Raw genomic sequence first — 19,618 nt, forward strand, 5'->3', positions numbered from 1 at the left:
AAGTAATTTACCCATTGAGATCTAAACATGCAAGTGTATTAGACATGCTTATATCATGTTCATTCTTTTCAGTTCTACACCTAAATATACTATTCCCATGTATTATAAGTTAAATATATAATTTTTTATTCGTCAGCATTTAGTCAAAAACAAGTAAACACTAAATAGATACATGTAATATATTTCTTTATCTTTGTGAAAAATATAATCACTCAAAATGTAACTGTGCGTGGATTCCAGTGTAATTATAGGTTGATATGTTTTTCAGTTCCAAGAAGAAGACCAGTTTTCTGTCCGCACTGTCAGTCGCTTGTTTCAAGGAAACAAGGAATCCGTCTGGAATGGACGGCAGTTTCTCATCAGGTTAGTCGTCAAAGATACTTCACTTCATAGGTTTCACTTAACGACTTCAGTTTGATTTGTCCCTTTGTTATCCATCATATATCAATAATGAATATATTTAATTATTGTATATCAAATATGTAACTGTAACTGTAAGTGAATAAGTTGTGTTACACATTTTACAGTTTTTAAATTAAAGTAAAGGTCACATTAAAAAATAATATTTTTTTGTTATTATATTGCTGTGAATGTTTCTTTAGAGGGTTGATAAAACTAAGAAATACCCACGATTTTTCATTCATGGGAAATGTTAGGTTTTGCATGCTTTTCTCAGTTGAGTTGGTCATTTCAATTTGAAATGAATAAGATCACATATATAACAAGGTGTTACATTCAGTGTTTAAACATGATTCGTATCTATTTAAAACATGTATGTACCGTTTTACCTATTTTTAGATTTCAATTGGCGATTTGGTAGTAGATGTTACCTTGAATATGAGTACAGTAACAGTAATAAATATTACCACAATTTGCTTCAGAATACTGGGTTGGCTACTATTTTCTGGTACCAATCAATCAAATAAGTGACATGTCCAATGGAACATACAATATACATGTATACTACAGATCTTTGCTTTGTGATTGTGAAAAAAATCTTTTGGGTACATCTACAAATTAGTCGTTCTAATTTTATAATTTCATTGTGATCAGATATACCACTGTGCATGTTTTTGAATATGTATACATGTGTTACTTTGGCTGTTTTTGTAGTTTTACTAAGCATTGTATGTATTGTATTTGCAGGATGATGCAGAGTCTGTGTGGGACGATGAGCATGGCAATGATGTTGTGCCAGACATCAACCAGGACTCTTCATATTCACCCACAGATCTTAAGTAGAGCATACACCATCTGTTTGCGGTTGTGGACTGGTTCAAGCCTTGTTGTAATCAACTTGGTTATATTTCCCCTTTCTCTGTGTGGCAAAACAAATGTCTCAACTCAGGCTCTGCTTCATATGTACCAGATCAGAGGATTGCTGTCAGTTCAGTATGAGTGTAATAGAAGCTTCATGATTGTCAGCAAGTTGCCAAGTCTTTACTATGTGAGATTGTTAGTGTGTATATGTTAAGATACATTGAGGCAGCTTCAAATGTACACTTCATGTATATGGGCCCATGACATTGCATACAATAAACATTTGAATTTGAATTTAAAATCTGTTTAATAAATACCACAGCAAGTATGTTATGCCTGCACTAGTAGACATCATTTCATCATATGCATAAAATGTTGTAGGGTTTTGACATATTTGTATTTGCATATTCATACAGAAGTTGTGTTCTCCAATGCTGAAGATTCCCTCTTGATGTGGCTTCTCTCATACACACATACATACATACATACATACATACATACATACATACATACATACATACATACATACATACATACATACATACATACATACATACATACATACATACATACATACATACATACATACATACATACATACATACATACATACATACATATATACATACATACATACATACATACATTATTGGGTTCTCTTGAAATGTGAGCTATTCAAAATAATGAAACAGATGAATCATATCAGTGACTGTGTTACTGTGTTTGTTGTTTTTCGTGTACAATGTAATAAATGGTACATTCACAAGTTATGCAGAATGGTAGTGAGTTACAAAGTCACATCGGCAGCCATGTGTACATGAAATAAAAACAAACTTATATACCTACCTGTCTTCTAAGGACAGTAAAATAACTAGTCTATCACAAATGTACACTAAAAACTGGCATGTAACCATAAACAATTTAACGGTACAGTATAAAAATGGGCTATAGATTGCCAACACCTGAAGGTTGATCAACATACTAGGGACTACGGGAACGTACAGTACTTTTGCTTCCTGCATGGACCCTAGCTGGATTCTGTATATAGAAATTATCTTGCAAATGTAACAGTAAGTAAATATTGTCCCCCAATGGAACAGCACAAAGTTCAGTTTGCCATTTCATCTAAGCTGAAACCAACAGAAACCTAGCGGAAACCTACATTACCCAGTATTCAATAGGTTTCCGCAATAGCGGAAACTAAGTAATTTTGCTATGAATGTTTCAGCGAACTGAAACTAAATGGAAACGCATAATGATAGTTTCAGTTGTAGAAACTTGACGGAAACCTAGATTTGTTAGTTTCAGTTTTGTAAACTATGCGGAAACTCGCATTGTCTGTTTCCAGATACTCAAACCTAGCGGAAACCTACATTACCCAGTATTAATTAGGTTTCCGCAAGAACGGAAACTAAGTTATTTTTGCTGTGTCAACAGGAGAAGTTCTAAAAGACCCAAGACAAAGGCTAAGACCTTGGTGGTGGACAGAATCTAATAGTTTTAGATTGCTTTTGCAGGCTCCACCATATACGATGGAGCCATAATCAAGTTTTTATCTCACCAATGACCTATGTAAGTGAAGGAGGGTTAGTTTGATGGGAGTGCCATTTAAAAATAGTTCTGGGTCTTTATGTGGTTTATATTTACGGCAGAAAAGTATGCAATTTGTTTTTGATTTATTAATTTAGAGAATTTAAAGCCGTTTTCAAGTTACCATTTATTTATTTTGTTTAAACACAACTGCAGTTGCCGTTCAAAAGTATGCATATTTTTACCGCGATAAGAAATATAAAAATCCACCACAAACAGTGATCCATCCATTGATCATCATTTAAAACCCTGGATAAACTGTTGATCTTGATGCTAAACAGTGTGACAGACAAAATACTGCCTTGTGGGACACCCTGATACTGATTGTAATGGTCAGAGAGGGTTGAACCCTATCGAACATGAAATTGCCTGTCTGTTTAAAACCAAACCAAAATCATGTAAATGTTTTATAATGCCATGCTGCAGGTGGTATCATATGCTTTCTCGAGATTAAAGAATATTGATATTGCATGTGGTTTTTTTACTATAGCATTTTTAACAAAGGATTCTAAAAGTACCAAATGATCAATTGTGATACGATCTTTTCTGAAACCACATTGAATATTTGGTATACGGTTATTGGTTTCAATATTGGTCTGTAATTAGACGGATCAGTATGATCTCGGCCAAGTTTTCGTATTGGGATTACAATAGCATTACGTCACGAAGAAGGACAATTTCCAGACGTCCATATTTCGTCAAATATAGCTAAAAGTGTCACCAGGCATGGTTCAGGCAAGTGTTTCAGTAGCTGGTAATGTATATTGTCATTAGCCGCTGCTGTGTCATGAGCTTGCTCAAGAGCTGTATATAACTCATGCAATGAAAACACTTCATTGTAGTCTTCACCGTTATTGGAATCAAAATTAAGTTTTGTCTGTTTCTGTTGTTTCTGATAGCTATGAAACTCGACGATGACGATGATAAATTTTTGGCAAGAGTTTTGCCAATCTTATTTGCAATGTTAAATCTGTCAGTTATTAAGTTGTCACCAGCTTTAGGATGATGGTACAACTTTCTTCGCATCAGAATAGCTAATGTTTTGAGTATACTTTAATTTATTCACCTCCATTTCCCTCTTTCATACTGGGCAATCTTTTGATGATAAAGAATGCTTACCAGAATAGTTGACACTTTTTTGTAGTTGCTTTCTCAGTCTTCTGTTGCGTGTGATTATAGTATTTAAGCAAGAATTGATCCCGTGACCAAATTGTTGACATTTAAAGAACCTCAAAGGATTTGGGATGTACGGTTCAACTTGCAGATTACTATACCCTGCTTTGATTGATGTTGGTGCAGTTGGAGATACAAATGAGAACAGGTATGTACTTGTTGGAATTGGAGTTCTGACGTCAAATAAATCGTTTCACGTACGTGATACCTTTACGTACTTGACACCATACACTGCTTTAGAGTTTGATTGGTTGTTTATCTGGAGATTCAATTACCAGAAATCGTGACCAGTAGTCTATTTGTTTGGATGACCTACAACTTTCAGTTGTACTTTGATCATTGTCAAGTTGACTTTTGTTTCATGGGGATTTCAGGTGCCATGTTGAGACGTATAGTATCATTCATCCACATCATCCATTCATCCATCACGTATCATATGTCATTGTAGCTGGACGTACTGGTCTCGCCTGGTACGCCCCACACCATCATCGATATCCCATTCAAAATCATCAAGCCTACACCCAATCTACTCTCCTATATCTCTCAGACACCCATATCAGCAAAGCGACCGGGCTTCCCTACCCCACCGGCCACTGGCCGTGGCCACACAAGCTGGGACGAACAATCGCAAGTGTGCGCCATTTTCCCATTGTGACTTTGTGTAAATAGACTATCTGTATATAGACATTCAAATAATCAAAAGACAATTTCCCCCAGTTTATTTTGTTCACCATTCATTTGTATACATGTTCATTTGCAATTTGTTTTTATCATACCTATATATTGTTTACATACCCAAACCACCCACCACAGCCCACAAACCACCTCTACACCCATACCTCCCCCGCCCCCTCCCACGCATCATGGCCTCCCCTACCCCAACTCATCCCTTTTCTCAACCCCTACCAAAGACTTCCCGCCACTTACATCCCCCCACTCAGTTGACCCAATACCAATAAACTTCGGAATCGACCTAGAAACTATCCTTCCTGACCTCCAAACCACAACCAATCCCTCCCAACCCCCAATCTCCAATCACTCAAACTAAACCCTCCAAAACAGCCAAAAGACCACATATCTCACCAAACGAAAACACCCAATCTAATAAAAAACAATGTGCCCAAGAAACACACACCCCCCAACCCCAACCTATCAAACACAATCTCTTAGCTTTCGCCATCAACTCGCACACACCTCTCAACCACACCTACTCCATCAACAAATTCGCTCTATGCCTCCAACAACAACATATCCAATACAAATACATTAACAATTGTGGCCGGGGGTTCAAAATTACATTTTCAGATAAACAATCCCTCACAAACACCACCAAACTATCACTCATCGATGGCAATCAAATAAGCTGGCAGCTGCCACGATGGCAATCATCCATTCAGGGGGTTATCCACATTGACGCCAGAGAATCACAAACAGATATAGAAAACTACATAGACATTGCAAACACTATCCCAACACAACCTAAAATCACCCAATACCGCACAATTAATAACAAGCAACCCACCATGTACAACTCAAACACCCAAACAACCTTCCTAACCTTCGACACCACCACACTACATACTCATATCACATTTGGAGCGCTATCATACAAAGTTCACCCCATCAGGAAAAACCCACAACAATGCAGATACTGTTTCTCTTACACACACACAACCAACACTTGCAAATCACCAATGTTATGTCCCAAATGCGGGTCGGACAGCCACACAGTAGAAGAATGTTCATGGCAAAAATACGGCATCCACAGCGACACATACGGACACACTTCAACACAAAATACATGCCCCATCAAGCAAAACCACATCCTCAAACTAAACAAACACATAAAACACACCGACCTGCCAAAACCAGCACGCATTCCACTCGCATAGCACTCTCTCCTCTCAGTGTCTTCCTCCACTCCATCTGCTAATACCACATCCAGCTTCATCCTCAGCCCCTCCCCTCAAACCCCCAAACCACGCTCCATCCAGCCCCCTCCAAACCTACCTACCCACCACCCACCAAAACCAACCCCCTGCACCCACCCAACCACGCACAAAACCCACCAAAAACTAAACAACCACTCCTACCCACACCCACCCCACCCCACCCCCAAACACTGCCCCATCACCCCCAAGCCTACTAACCAACCCCCACCTACAAATACCACCCTCCCCAAGCCACCCTCCACCAAAGCTATCCAACCCCACCTCCACACAGCCAAAAAACACACTGCTCCTCCACACAAACCCAACCTCACGCTCACACCACAAAAATTAAATCAAAACCTCAACAAGCTCATAGAATTCATATCTGCAGCCATTCTACTCAAAGCTCCCACAGCTAAGAAACTTCATACCCTCGCCCACAAACTCAAACTCTACCACAAGGGTCTAGCCAGCCTCCTTATCGCCATCAAAAACCTATCTTAAACCTCATCAACCACTAAGCTGCCCTAGCCACAAACAACCTATTGCAAATTATGCCCCAACCCATGGTCTTTACTAATCTACTGCTACAAATTTCTGCAACCATGGCTATATTACAGTGGAACTGCAACGGACTCCGAGTACATGGGCATGAACTTAAGGCACTCATCGCCCAAAATAAAATCTCCCCCCAAATAATCGCTCTGCAAGAAACCAAACTATCACCTCAAAACGCCTTCAAAATACAAGGCTATATTTTCATTCGGAAAGATAGACCTCGGCCAGTAAATATCCCAGGCCCCCCTGCCGGAGGCCTGGGCTTTTTTATAACAGAGCAATGAGACAATACCACTTTTGACATCCCCACCCAAGATCTAGAAGTCCTGGCTATTAAAACAAAACTTAATAATAAAGAATTTACCATCATAAACGTATATAGAAGACCCACCTACAAAATCACTACACTGATTTAGAAATACTATCCAAATTCATAAGCCCATGTACCATTATCCTTGGAGATTTCAACGCTCACCATCCACTGTGGGGCACTAGACCTTTCACCGACACTAATGGGACTCGTCTTTCCGACTGGCTAGACAAACACAACCTAAGCACACTTAACGACAATCAACCTACAAGATACAGCAATAGAGATTACACTCACTTCACCTAAACTTACACAATCTTGTATATGGGAGGTCCACAATGACACCTGGGGCAGTGACCACTGCCCCATTAAAATTACAATCACATCACACATACCCACCCACACCACACCCACCACCACCTCACCACAACTACACACAGAACTACGATTCAACATTAAAAAAGCAAACTGGAGCAAATTCTCAACACTTTGTAAACAAATAGACACCACAGCCATTTTCAACACAGACATAAACACTTTCAACACAAACATCACTAGTACCATACTTGACATCTCAAAAAAATGCATTCCAACCTTTCGATATAACCCTACACAAAAAACAGTCCCTTGGTTGAGCACCGAAATCATCAACGCCAGAAAGGAAAGAAAAAAGGCCCTTAATCCATCCAAGAGGGACCGTTCGAAATTACATTTGGCAAAACTACTAAGAAATAAAACTAAGAAATTAATAGAGGCAGCAAAAAATGACCATTGGAAACAATTCTGTTCCACCCTTAAGCTAACAAATCGAAACTCTAGAACTATGTGGAAAAAATTTAACGCCATTAAGGGCATTTCCAAAAAAACTATTTACCCAAAACTTCCCGATCTAGCCACAAATAAAGACAGAGCTAATGCATTTGCTGCCCACCTCTCGGCCGTCAGTAGCTCCACCAACTACCCACCTTCTTTTCAAAACACCATGAAAAAGCAGCCCCCATACACCCCACAACCACCACACACAGATTTACCTATAAACAAAATAATAAATATACATGAACTCCAATCTGCTCTCAGAAACAAACAGACAGCCTCGGCCCTAGGTCCAGATACCATTACATACACTATACTGAACAAATTAACACCTAACATGCAAAACTTAACACTTACCCTCTTTAATCTTATCTGGACCTCAGGTACTATCCCAAACACATGGAAAACAGCCAAGCTGGTGCCAGTTCTCAAACCAGGGAAACCTAAAAATGAGCCTGATTCTTATCGCCCTATCTCCCTCACCTCTCATCTATGTAAAACTTTAGAAAGCATTATTAACAACAGGCTCAAACACCTCATATATACTAAAAATCTAATTAAGGAGGACCAGAGCGGCTTTACTCCAAACAGGCAAACTTTAGACCATATTTTACATTTGGAACAAGACATCAAGGTAGCCCATGCACAAAACAATACACTATGGCCATCTTCATCGACTTTAGTAAAGCATTTGATATGGTTTGGCAAAACGGCCTCATACAAAAACTCCAAAAATATGCCATTAACGGCAGAATTCTAAATTTCATTCACTCTTTCCTTATTAATAGATAGATAATCCTCAAATCGCACAACACCCTCTTGGACCCCCATCCCCTAGAACATGGGACCCCCAGGGCAGCATATTATCACCAACACTTTTTAATTTCATGATCAACGACATATTCCCAGATAAATGGCCTGAAATTTCAAAAGGCAAATTTGCCGACGATATTTCTTTCTGGACTTCCTCCACTTCTGTCAAACAAGCCTCTACAAAATGCCAAAAAATGCTTAATCATATTCAAAATTGGGCCCAACAGTGGGGGTTCCTCATTAACGTTAAAAAAACCGTGGGCATACTCTTCAAAACACAACGAATGCAAAATTTAACACCCAAACTGCACCTAAATAACCAAAAAATTGAATTAAAAAAGGAAGCAAAATTCCTAGGAATAACGTTTGACCAACATATGACATGGACACCCCACATTCACAACCTGGTCAATTCTTGTCAAAAAGATCTCAACTTAATGAGAGCCATCAGCGGCACAAACCGGGGTGCCGACAAACACACACTCATCAACATATACAAAACGCTCATACTGCCTAAACTGGACTACGCCGCCCCGATTCTCCACTCCCTCTCCTCCTGTAACCTCCAAAAAATAAACTCCATCCAATATAAAGCCCTAAAATTAGCCCTAGGCACGAGGGCTGGCACCTCCCTAAACACATTACTTCTACTCTCAGGCACCACTTCATTCACACAAAGAATCAACCAAACAACACTCACTTACTGGGCTGGGGCCCAACATAACCCACTATTTAAACTCGTCACACATAAATACAGCAACATGAGGAAATCAACACTCAAGAAATTCAAATTAAATCCCCTTAAAGCTCCATGCCTCACCCACCTCCATAAACTACTACAGGCACAACAGCTTAACGACATACAACACACACCTCCCATTACAAGCTACATTCTCTACATACCCCCACCCACCACAGACACCACCCTAGACAACATTCTCCAGCAGTTACCAAAAAACACCAACAAATCCACCATAACAAACATCACAAACAACTATATAAACAATAACTACCCAACACACACCCATATATATACAGACGCTTCAATCAACCCAAACAAAACAACTGGTATAGGCATACATGTCCAACAACCCCCATTACAACCAACCTGCACTATACAAACCACACCTCAATACACACAGCAGAACTAACAGCTATCCTCACTGCACTCCACCTAATACCCACCCTCCCACAATCTAACTTCTTAATTCTCTCTGACTCACTAAACTCCATTAGGCAAATACATAACAAGTACTCCAAATCTCGCCCTGATCTCATTCATAATATCACAATCCAAACCGACTCACTTAAACGAGCAAATAAAAACATAACTTTCACCTGGATACCAGGCCATTCAAACATATTAGGAAACGACACAGCAGATACAGCAGCCAAATTAGCAACAATACACAAATCACCAAATATAAACTTTCATACATCCAAAACAGAAACTAAACAACTCATTAAATCAAATATCCTTCATACTGACTTTCAACCAAACATTAACAACAACAAATCAACATGGGTTACTTCCATTATAAAATCACCCTTAAGAAAAATCCCTACATTCTCAAACATTAAAAATATTGACTCGGCCATAAACAGACTCATCACAGGCATCACAAACCTCAACCACACGCTCTACAAACAAAGTAGACATGCAGATGGACTATGCACACACTGTAATACCCAAGAAGACATAAATCACATATCATACACTGCCAGCTACAAAAGACAAACATTAAGCTACTACAAAACAGCATTCCCTCTAAATATCACAATAACATCCCACTACTCCTCAACCCCCACAAACCAACAAGTATCTTCAACGCCCTAACATTATTCCTACAAAACTCAAACCTTCTAAAAAAGAATCTAAAACTCATTAAATAAGCTACAGCCACCTCTCTCACCTCCCACTTACTGCAACATTCAGGCCAGACGTTCAAACCTCGATTATCCATTCTGCCCCCTACAACTTTAGACACGGCTCTCAATTTCATTTATCCATACTCTGCACACGCCACGCTCGCTCTACCCTCTCGCTAATTGTAAACAACCCGTCACAAGCCCACACTGCCAAGGTCAAGGTCACTCGCCAGCCAGCTAACTAACACCGCTTGTCCCTCAACCCGGCCTCTGCCTCTTTGCGCCTCCCTTGCTCCCCTCAGTCATGTAAGCACAGACGTGTTTGGCAAAGGAACTAGTGGAGCGACTTAGCAGATAAAGTGTGCATTTAATGATAAAAGCATGAAACTTTGCACATTTATAGCCAAATGCGTAGTGAACTTTTTTAGGAAATGGAGGCACTCAAAATACTTTCATTTTGGGCATGCGCAGTAGATAAATGATATTTTGCCTTTTCTGGCTACCGTTATAGTTTTGGGCCTGCCATCAATACCCTACTAGGACGACCTTTTTTAAAATACTGACCCAAAATACTGAGCAATTGCCATATAGTGCTCTTACTGCGTGTGGGTTGGAAGCTGAGGGAGGTTCTAAGCCTACATCTCTGTATGTTGGAAGTATCACCGATCTCATCCAGGATATAGTTGTTTTGGCTACTTCTGCTGTGAAATCTCTCAGGAGCGGAATAAAGAGTCGTCTTAACTTCAGACGTCTGGTGCTCGTTCTACGTAGATCGATGCGTACGACTCTAGGCAGATGCAGTGATAAGTCTTTCTTTTCTTCATTGCCAAATATTGAAGATATTCGTGGGATGTGAAACTGTGGGTCTGGCTGATTTTTGGCAATAAAATCCAAACAGATACCAAGATGCACTTATGCATTGGGACCTTTATCAAATTTGGCGAGGTTAAGGTCTGTAGAATGGATCTCTGACATTCTGAGTGAGTTTGGAGCCTTCATCATGGTGATGACATAGCTGATGGGTGCTAAAATTGAAACCAGTCTTGAGATGCTTTGAGTTTATGAGGTTGTATACCTGCTGGAATCTCCTTACTGGATAAGTTGGCTGTCCTTGTCATCAATGACTGATTGGACAGTCAAGGGGCCCAGTGGTTAATGGCTCGGATAACTGCCTAACCTCGGTGATTGATGTGAAGTAGCTTCTCTTCTGGAGACCACAGGCCTGAGGTTACATCTGTGCTCCCCAACCCTGTAGAGACATAGATATGCAGGTTGAAGCTCGGCTCGCTTAGCAGGTCCCTGCGCAGACCTTCGATTTCATCGCCCACCACTGGAGATACTGTAGTAGGTGATGTGGTAGTTGTGGTCTGAAGTCCTTATGGTCCAGGAGTGAGGTTAGAAACCTCTGTGTCGTAGCTGCCCCTATTCGTGAGTGCTTTGGCTGACGTTGGGCAGCAATCGTAGGGTGAAAATCAACTGACGTTTGAGTGTAACGGCTTTTTGAAATGCTTTAATGCTGTTGCGTAGGTAGAAGGTGCATCTAATTACTTTGTTGTGCAGGAAGGTCATAATGGGCTTGGTTACCTGTATGGATAACAACGGGCCATGAAAATGCCAAACTGTAGAACCTTCCACAGGTATTTGTTATGGTTGAACAGGAATTGTAGATACTTTCTGGACCCAGGGTGGATTGGCATATGCAAATATGAATCCCTTAAATCTATGCTTGCCAGCTGCGTCAGCTATAGGTGGAGAATTCTGAACTTCTCTGCCTTCAAAAAATAATCATTGTTGAATGCCTTCAGATTAGTCTGGACTTTCTGATAAATTGTTCTTTTGAACCAAGAAAATTGGGGAGCAGAAGATAGAGGGCAGCAGTGGCGTCGTATACACCGGAATGGTATATCTTTTCCTTAGGATCTTTGTGATGAATGGGTCTTCTAGAAGGTCCACGTTTGGCCAATACTTCCATGTGAGTCCCGCTCATGCTGAGCAGATCTGGTCGGAGAGAGACTCCTGGTACTTCTGCTGGTTGACGATGGACAAAAGCATACGTTCTTTGTCGGACTGTGGATCTTTGAAGTGTGATATCATTGCCTTGTTGATGAATCTGGACATGGTGAGGCCCAGGGAGACTCGTCTTATAATAGTATCAAGCTGAGAAAGCTGGGAAGACCCTCCAATCGGGTAGCTTTGGTTCTTGATGACTTACAAAGTTGCTCCAATTGGTGGTAAGGTGAAGGAGGACTTAGTCTCAAAAGGGAGGGGTTGGGTTTCGTTCCTGGATCACAACTCGGAAACCGTTCAATATCTTTCTACAAGACTTGATATATCAAATAGATCTTGAAGTAGTGCCTTTTGCTGTATGCAGATTCAGGGCATTAATATTTTACATGATTTCCTTGGAAACGATGAATCCAAAAATATCAAGTTGGACTTTTATAAGTAACTGTCAGATGATTTGTGCTTTCAAATGCATAGGGGCCTGGGGGATTTGTCATCTTCTGATGACTCTTGTTTTAATTGTGCTGCATTTCTTGTGCCACTTATGTTCATTTTCAGTCAGTCTTAATCCGATAAATCCCAAGCATACACACATTTCAAGAGTTCAATAGCCCAAAAAGCTATCTGATAGCCGCCATTTTGGGAAGAGGGAGTGTTCATTGTTTCGAAATGTTTTGTATTATTCTAAAATTATTTATTTCTTGTCTTTTCATGAACCTGTAATTCACTGTTTATAAAAATTATAGGTGTGTAATGAATGGCAATATTCAAGATTTAAGGGGCAAAGCAGAAAACAGTATGTCAAAGTTTATGTACTGCGCATGCGCACAAGATACAAAATTGGAGGTGCCTCCATATCTGAACATATTTCAGACATGTTTTTTATATGTTGACCAATTTTGGTGCTTTTATCATCAAATGCACAATTCTTATGAAAACTTGCTCTTAGCCGCTCCACTAAACCAGCAACGATTGTTAATAGTGTCTCGAAATAGTAGCCACAGCGAGTACAAAGCATGTTAGCTGTTCCCCGTCAGTAGATCTTTTCCAAATGAAATTATCTATCCATGGTAAACATTCTGATGTTTTCAGCCTCCCCATTGATACCTTTGCGCTGAAGATTTGAAGGAAACATACCTAGGCAATAGCTTTCATATTTTAAACCTTTATAGCAGCCTTGGCCTACCTCTCAACATTTTGCTATTTAACATGTTTAACGCTGGTAGTCATCAGACAGTAGAGACATGCAGTTTGGGTAATGTTTACGTCGCTGTTCTTGTTGCTCATGATGCTGAACTGTAATGAATAGGATTGCGACAATAGTCCCGTCTGGAATATGAATGTTTAAGTCGCTTTTCCTGTTGTTCATGATGCTAAACTGTAATGAATACGATCGCCGCTTAGAAATGCAGCCCTATTTACCTCTAATGTTCAGCAGTTAACAAAAGCGACAAACTCATTTCCACAATCGTAATGGATATCTGCCAGATTGTGTGCTTTCAACATCTCAGGAATTAGTCACAAACAGTGATCACACGGATACCTGGGAAAGTCTAGGTGCCTCGCCCCACAATGCGTCACGCAAACAAATCCAAAGTCAAATCCAAGACAATTGCCAATCTTGTTAACTCTCTCAGCGGCAGTAAAAGTGTCAGCCAGTAATTAGATTGACACCTACCACCCTCCAGAAATTCTTTGGAACTAGCCACAGAATGACTAGGTTACTGAAACATACTAGGCTTATCATTACTTGACTCTGTTATCTCCCAATTGACAGACACCCATTTGACAGACAGTCCATTGACAGACATTGAACTAGAAGGTTTATTGTGGTAACACATACGGGTATAATGGAACGGTCCACTGGCTTGTGAGTAGAGTAGGGTGAGCCTGAGACAGGTTTGTTACTGAAAAGTTTGATTGTGTGTAAATAGAACTTCGTTGTGATTAAATGATAATCCGTCTTCTTTTCTCAAAATTGTTTGGGGCGGTGGGGTAGCCTAGTGGTTAAAGCGTTGGCTCGTCACGCCGAGGACCCGGGTTTGAATCCCCACATGGGTACAATGTGTGAAGCCCATTTCTGGTGTTCCCCGCCGTGATGTTGCTGGATTATTGCTAAAAGCGGCGTAAAACCAAACTGAGTCAGTCAGTCAGTCAACATTGATTTACTATCAATTGCTATCGAATAGAAAAAAACAGGCTTGTCAATGAGAGTTTGATTGTGTTTATTGATTGAAACATATTTTATTCATTCAAGAAAAGGACTGGGCACAAGTTATCCAACTTGGAAAAGGCCCTCTCCCAATAATTACACAACTAGTCTTACAATAATATCAATGTATACAAGTGACAGACATAGGCAAGGATATTTACAACAGAAATTAACGGAGAAAACGTTTTCTTTGAGAAAGAGGTATGTACATATTTGAAAACATTCTGATTTTAAGTAATTGGGAGACCTGCATTGCCATGTAAGGTAAGATTAATGCCAATCATTCTATTTTTAATATTTTCTAAAGATTTTAACAGCTTATGTCTTTGAATAGTATACAATGATATTGTTTATTCATTACTGTTCATCTTACAAAGACTGATTAACACTCTCTCCATCACAGTATATGTCACATCATAACTCTCAATTTGCATGCATAAATCTGTTTATGGTGAACAATTGAGCTGAACTAGACAATCCAGTGATTGATACTGCGAGCAACGATCCATGTCATAGGGGAAAGAGGACGTGCTATCACCCAAACTTCCCATGGGATAATAAGGTATTAACTTATCTTATCTATAGAGTATATATTAAGCATTATCAGTAAAGAACCACAGGGACGGTTTAAACATCACTTTCAACACTTTTTCAGTTATATCACAGCTTGAAATGTTAGCACATATTTCGTATTTTTATTCTTTAGTTTATACTGACTTAAAATATATTCTGTTTAGTGCATTTTAAACATTATACACTTCACTCTTCAGCTTCTCATAGCCCCTCTCTCAGCTTACTGCATGAGTTTTCTGCCTCAGCCACAATGACCTAGATCACTGCCACACAATTACCCGACCAAGTGCAACAGCTCACAACATTTCTACTGTCAACTGGTCACAACAGGCGTTTGTGGATAGTGAATCTCGTACATGCTGGATTATTTGGACATTATATTGGAGCTCTTGAGATCATTTTTGAAGGTTGGTCTCTTTCAATACTTTTGTAGAATGTACATATTCATTTGATGTGTACATGTATTGTGTTTATGCTTTGGCAATTATTATTATTTGATAATCATATTGTAAGTATTTAGAAGTTTATGTTCACTAGTTGTGTTGCAGAATGTAATGCATTATCAGTGTTAAACTTAATCTTTAAGTAATATACAGCTGATGTATGGATGTGTAATGTGTAAATGTATGACTGTGTAATGTGTAAACGCATGAATGTATCTGTAAATGTATCAATGCATATTGTGTGAATGTAGGAATGAAGCCGGTTTTACCATTATGTATATTGTAAATGTTTCTCATTACTCAACAATAACTAAACGTAATTGTTTGTATTGTTATTGCTGTCGTTTGATTAGTGTGCACAGTTTGCATAGATGTTTATCTATTTATGGAGACGTATCTGTATTGCCCGTGCAGCTGCCGGTGTGTACTGATTGTACCCAGGTCCACACACTTGGTAGGTTTATTAAATGTTATGCATTGTGTAATGTCTACATGATAAGAAATGCATCATACTAATCTGTTTCCCTATATGATATGTATATGCATATCTATGTATGAATTAAAGTATATATGGAATATGTCATCAATGAAGTGTTGATGCAATATATATAGCAATAATAATATTTTGTAAATGGTTATATTTAAAGATGATATTAATGACTGACATTATCTATCAGTATATATTTATGTTTTCTCTAAAGAATGTTTTAATTGTTTCAGGGGTTTTATATGAATTATCAGAAAATAAACGGCAATTACATTTTTCCCAGCGTGTATCACCATCCGTTGTGAAACGCCATAAGAACCCTGTACCATCTGGGTCACGGCAGTAGTTAGCAGATCCCGTGACAGTTTGGGGTCCAGAACATCCGGTCTATTATTGTTTCACAATGACCGATTTTAATGTTGCAAAATCACGAATTCCTCCCAACCCACAACATAGACACATCTCATAGTAAAGACAACACTGTTAATAGTGGGAGAGAGGACGAGGACAGAAGCCAGCTGGGCCAGTTTCGTACTTGTAAGCCTGTCAGTCCTGGATCTAACACTCAGGGACATCACACCTTCCCCAGCGGTCATCTGGATCCGTTGTGTAACACCATAAATACCCTCCGGCATCTGGGTCACGGCAGTAGTTAGCGGATCCTGTGACAGATTGTTGAGGGACAAATCCTGGGATGGAGAACTCAGCGTCTTCATCATGGTTGTGACCGTTTGGGTCATCAGAATCCCATCGCTGACAGACCTTGCCAGTTTTGGTGTTTGATACGGTTCCGGCGTACAACGCTTTTCCATTAGGTGCCGACCAGCAGCTAGAGACTGTCAAGGCAAACATGAAATAGGTGATAAATAGAGTCATACCGATCATCACTGAGCAAGGCAAATCGATGCGTCTAGGGGAATGAATAGCTCATTCTTCTTATTGCATAATTAATTAAAGCAGTGTTCATTTTGACATTGAAATAAGTTGCATCCTTACGGTTGAAACACTTCAAGTTGACCTTCGACCAGTTCCCGTCTTTTTGACACAAGCCCGTTGCTTGTTGACCAAGATAGACGGTCATGAAACCCGTCTTGCATGTGTAGGTGGCAATGGTTTGAAAACCCGATGAAATGTAGACGTCTGTGTTATGTTGTTGAGGCGGAGGACCACAATCTGCACTCCGCTCCGACGTCAGGTTGGCTGTAAAGTTAATATACTTAGACACATTACAACGAGGATCTTTTCCGATAATCAAAATGATGAGTTCGTGTTCGTACTGTGTTTACCCGTGTGTGCACCCCCTACTCAGTCATAGGCGCCTTTTAGACACCTAGACATTGTTGTTTTCTTCAGTAGAGTTTACTAATGTAGGTACGTCTAACAAACTACGAACAAATTAGTTTGTGCTACCTTGTGTGTCATAAGACAAAAATCAGGATTATTGGAACACAGGTAATATGTATTACGGGTGTTCCCAAGCATAACTCCAGTCACGATGTATATTTATTCCAGTTCAGTTTACACGTGCTCCCTGTATCTCCCGTGCCTCCATCCACCACCCCACCCCAACCCCCATCCCCCACCCCAGACCCCACACGACCCTCATCCCTACCCCGCAGGATTTAAGTATTCCAGAGGCAAAAAAGTCTGTTTTACTTGATTTAAATAAGCATTACCTAGGGTTCTCTCCAGGTAACTGATACGAGCCACTTTGTTGTTGTTGTCATTTAACAGCTTCTCTGTAACAAAAACGATCACTTTACACATGCGGAATCTTGATTTTGTTCAATATACTTTCACCTTTGGAAATATTTGCTAACAGTAGATACCATATTTCGATTCTGACTATATTATTTGCATGTCATTGTGAGTCACTATCAAATATGAGAACACTATGATATCATGTATTCCCACAAGATTGTGTCCTGCCCTTCCGGCGGCATATATGGACTATCGATGTTGATAAATATACGAAAACATATATTATTTCATCTTTGGAAATATCTGCTTACTGGAAAAAAGTTTTCGATTCCAATTATATCATTTGCATGTACTTATGGGTTACTATCAAATATGATAGCACTATGATATCATGTATTAACACATAGGAAAAGGTGGCACCCGTTACAGACATATGCAACAGCAAGTCAATTGGTCACCTAAAACACTGTATCATATGGTGGAAATAACAATATGGTTTGTTGCTTAACGCCAAGAATTACTGGGTGACAGTGCAATGGTACGGGGTGGCATCACAACTGATTCGGGAACACAACTCAAGATTGTTAATGTCAAACTGAGAGTCCAGAACTTCATTATTCGATGTTATGTTCTAACTTTGTGCAATTCCTGGAAGGTAACAGAAGACTAATGGCTCCGACTAATATTCCGTACGTAGTCAGTTTTGTTATAATGCCATTCCACCCACCTTAACGTCCATTCGGATGAAATGGCCAGGAGACGGAACCACCAATTTCCATTCTATCCACTATACCATTCCCATGACCGTAGAACAGTATGAACGAATAACATGATGCTATGGGTGGCATCACAACTAATGCGAGTTCAAAACTCAACATTGTTAATGGCAGACCAGAACGACATCGTTCGAGATCATGTTCTAAACTTTTTGCATTTAAAGGAACGAAATATTAGAATTATGGATGATTGTAAAATTCAAGACCTAGTCATTATTTTTCAGTTCGGTCTATACCGATACCCACCGAGTTAACGTCCAGGCTAGATTTTCGAAGCTCTCTTTAGCTAAGATTGTCGTAAGGTAATGTTAATGTATGGCACTTTCGACTATCTTAGTGCTGAACCTGCACCTAGGCCCTGAACAACAGTGCTTCCACTCTATCCACTACACCAATGTGACGACCTCACACCAGTAGGAATGAGCAACATAAAGCTATTTGAGAAAGGATTACATACCGACGTTGTTCTCCATGTCAATAACACGTCTGTCCATAGCTGCCAGGTCGGCTGTTTTGTTTTCTGAAAATGTCATTTGCAATTACTTCCCCTGGAGATTCAGGATTAGAATTGATTCCAGTAAGATGAAACCCGAGCCCTTGTACATATCTATTATACATGTACTCAAGCTAAATGAAAAGAAGGTGTATTAGATATATAAGAGCTCACGACGGATAACGCCATTTAAATATGTGTAGGAGATCACAGGTAAATTGTATACAATATATATATGTGTGTGTGTGTGTGTGTGTGTGTGTGTGTGTGTGTGTGTGTGTGTGTGTGTGTTATATGATATATATATATACGTTTAACAAACTACGAACAAATTAGTTTGTGCTACCTTGTGTGTCATAAGACAAAAATCAGGATTATTGGAACACAGGTAATATGTATTACGGGTGTTCCCAAGCATTACTCCAGTCACGATGTATATTTATTCCAGTTCAGTTTACACGTGCTCCCTGTATCTCCGTGCCTCCATCCACCACCCCACCCCACCCCAACCCCCATCCCCACCCCAGACCCCACACGACCCTCATCCCTACCCCGCAGGATTTAAGTATTCCAGAGGCAAAAAAGTCTGTTTTACTTGATTTAAATAAGCAT

The 19,618-nt window shown here is 39.7% G+C and overlaps 1 protein-coding gene across 4 annotated transcripts in view; it reads right to left on the reverse strand.

Moving 5' to 3' along the window:
• LOC124279186 overlaps positions 1–19,618 on the reverse strand; it is a 129,844-nt gene that overhangs the window by 96,913 nt on the left and 13,313 nt on the right. For 3 of the 4 annotated variants that reach the window (XM_046714989.1, XM_046714986.1, XM_046714988.1), the window contains one exon: positions 18,971–19,033. In XM_046714989.1, the coding sequence (XP_046570945.1) occupies positions 18,971–19,033 (63 nt within the window). Of the gene's footprint in view, positions 1–15,931; positions 16,873–17,032; positions 17,237–17,712; positions 17,776–18,970; positions 19,034–19,618 lie in introns of those variants that run through there. The other variant, XM_046714987.1, reaches the window with a different exon arrangement.

Source organism: Haliotis rubra, unplaced genomic scaffold, assembly GCF_003918875.1.
Source record: "Haliotis rubra isolate DU_JTF1 unplaced genomic scaffold, ASM391887v1 Scf248, whole genome shotgun sequence".
Lineage (NCBI taxonomy): Eukaryota > Metazoa > Mollusca > Gastropoda > Lepetellida > Haliotidae > Haliotis > Haliotis rubra.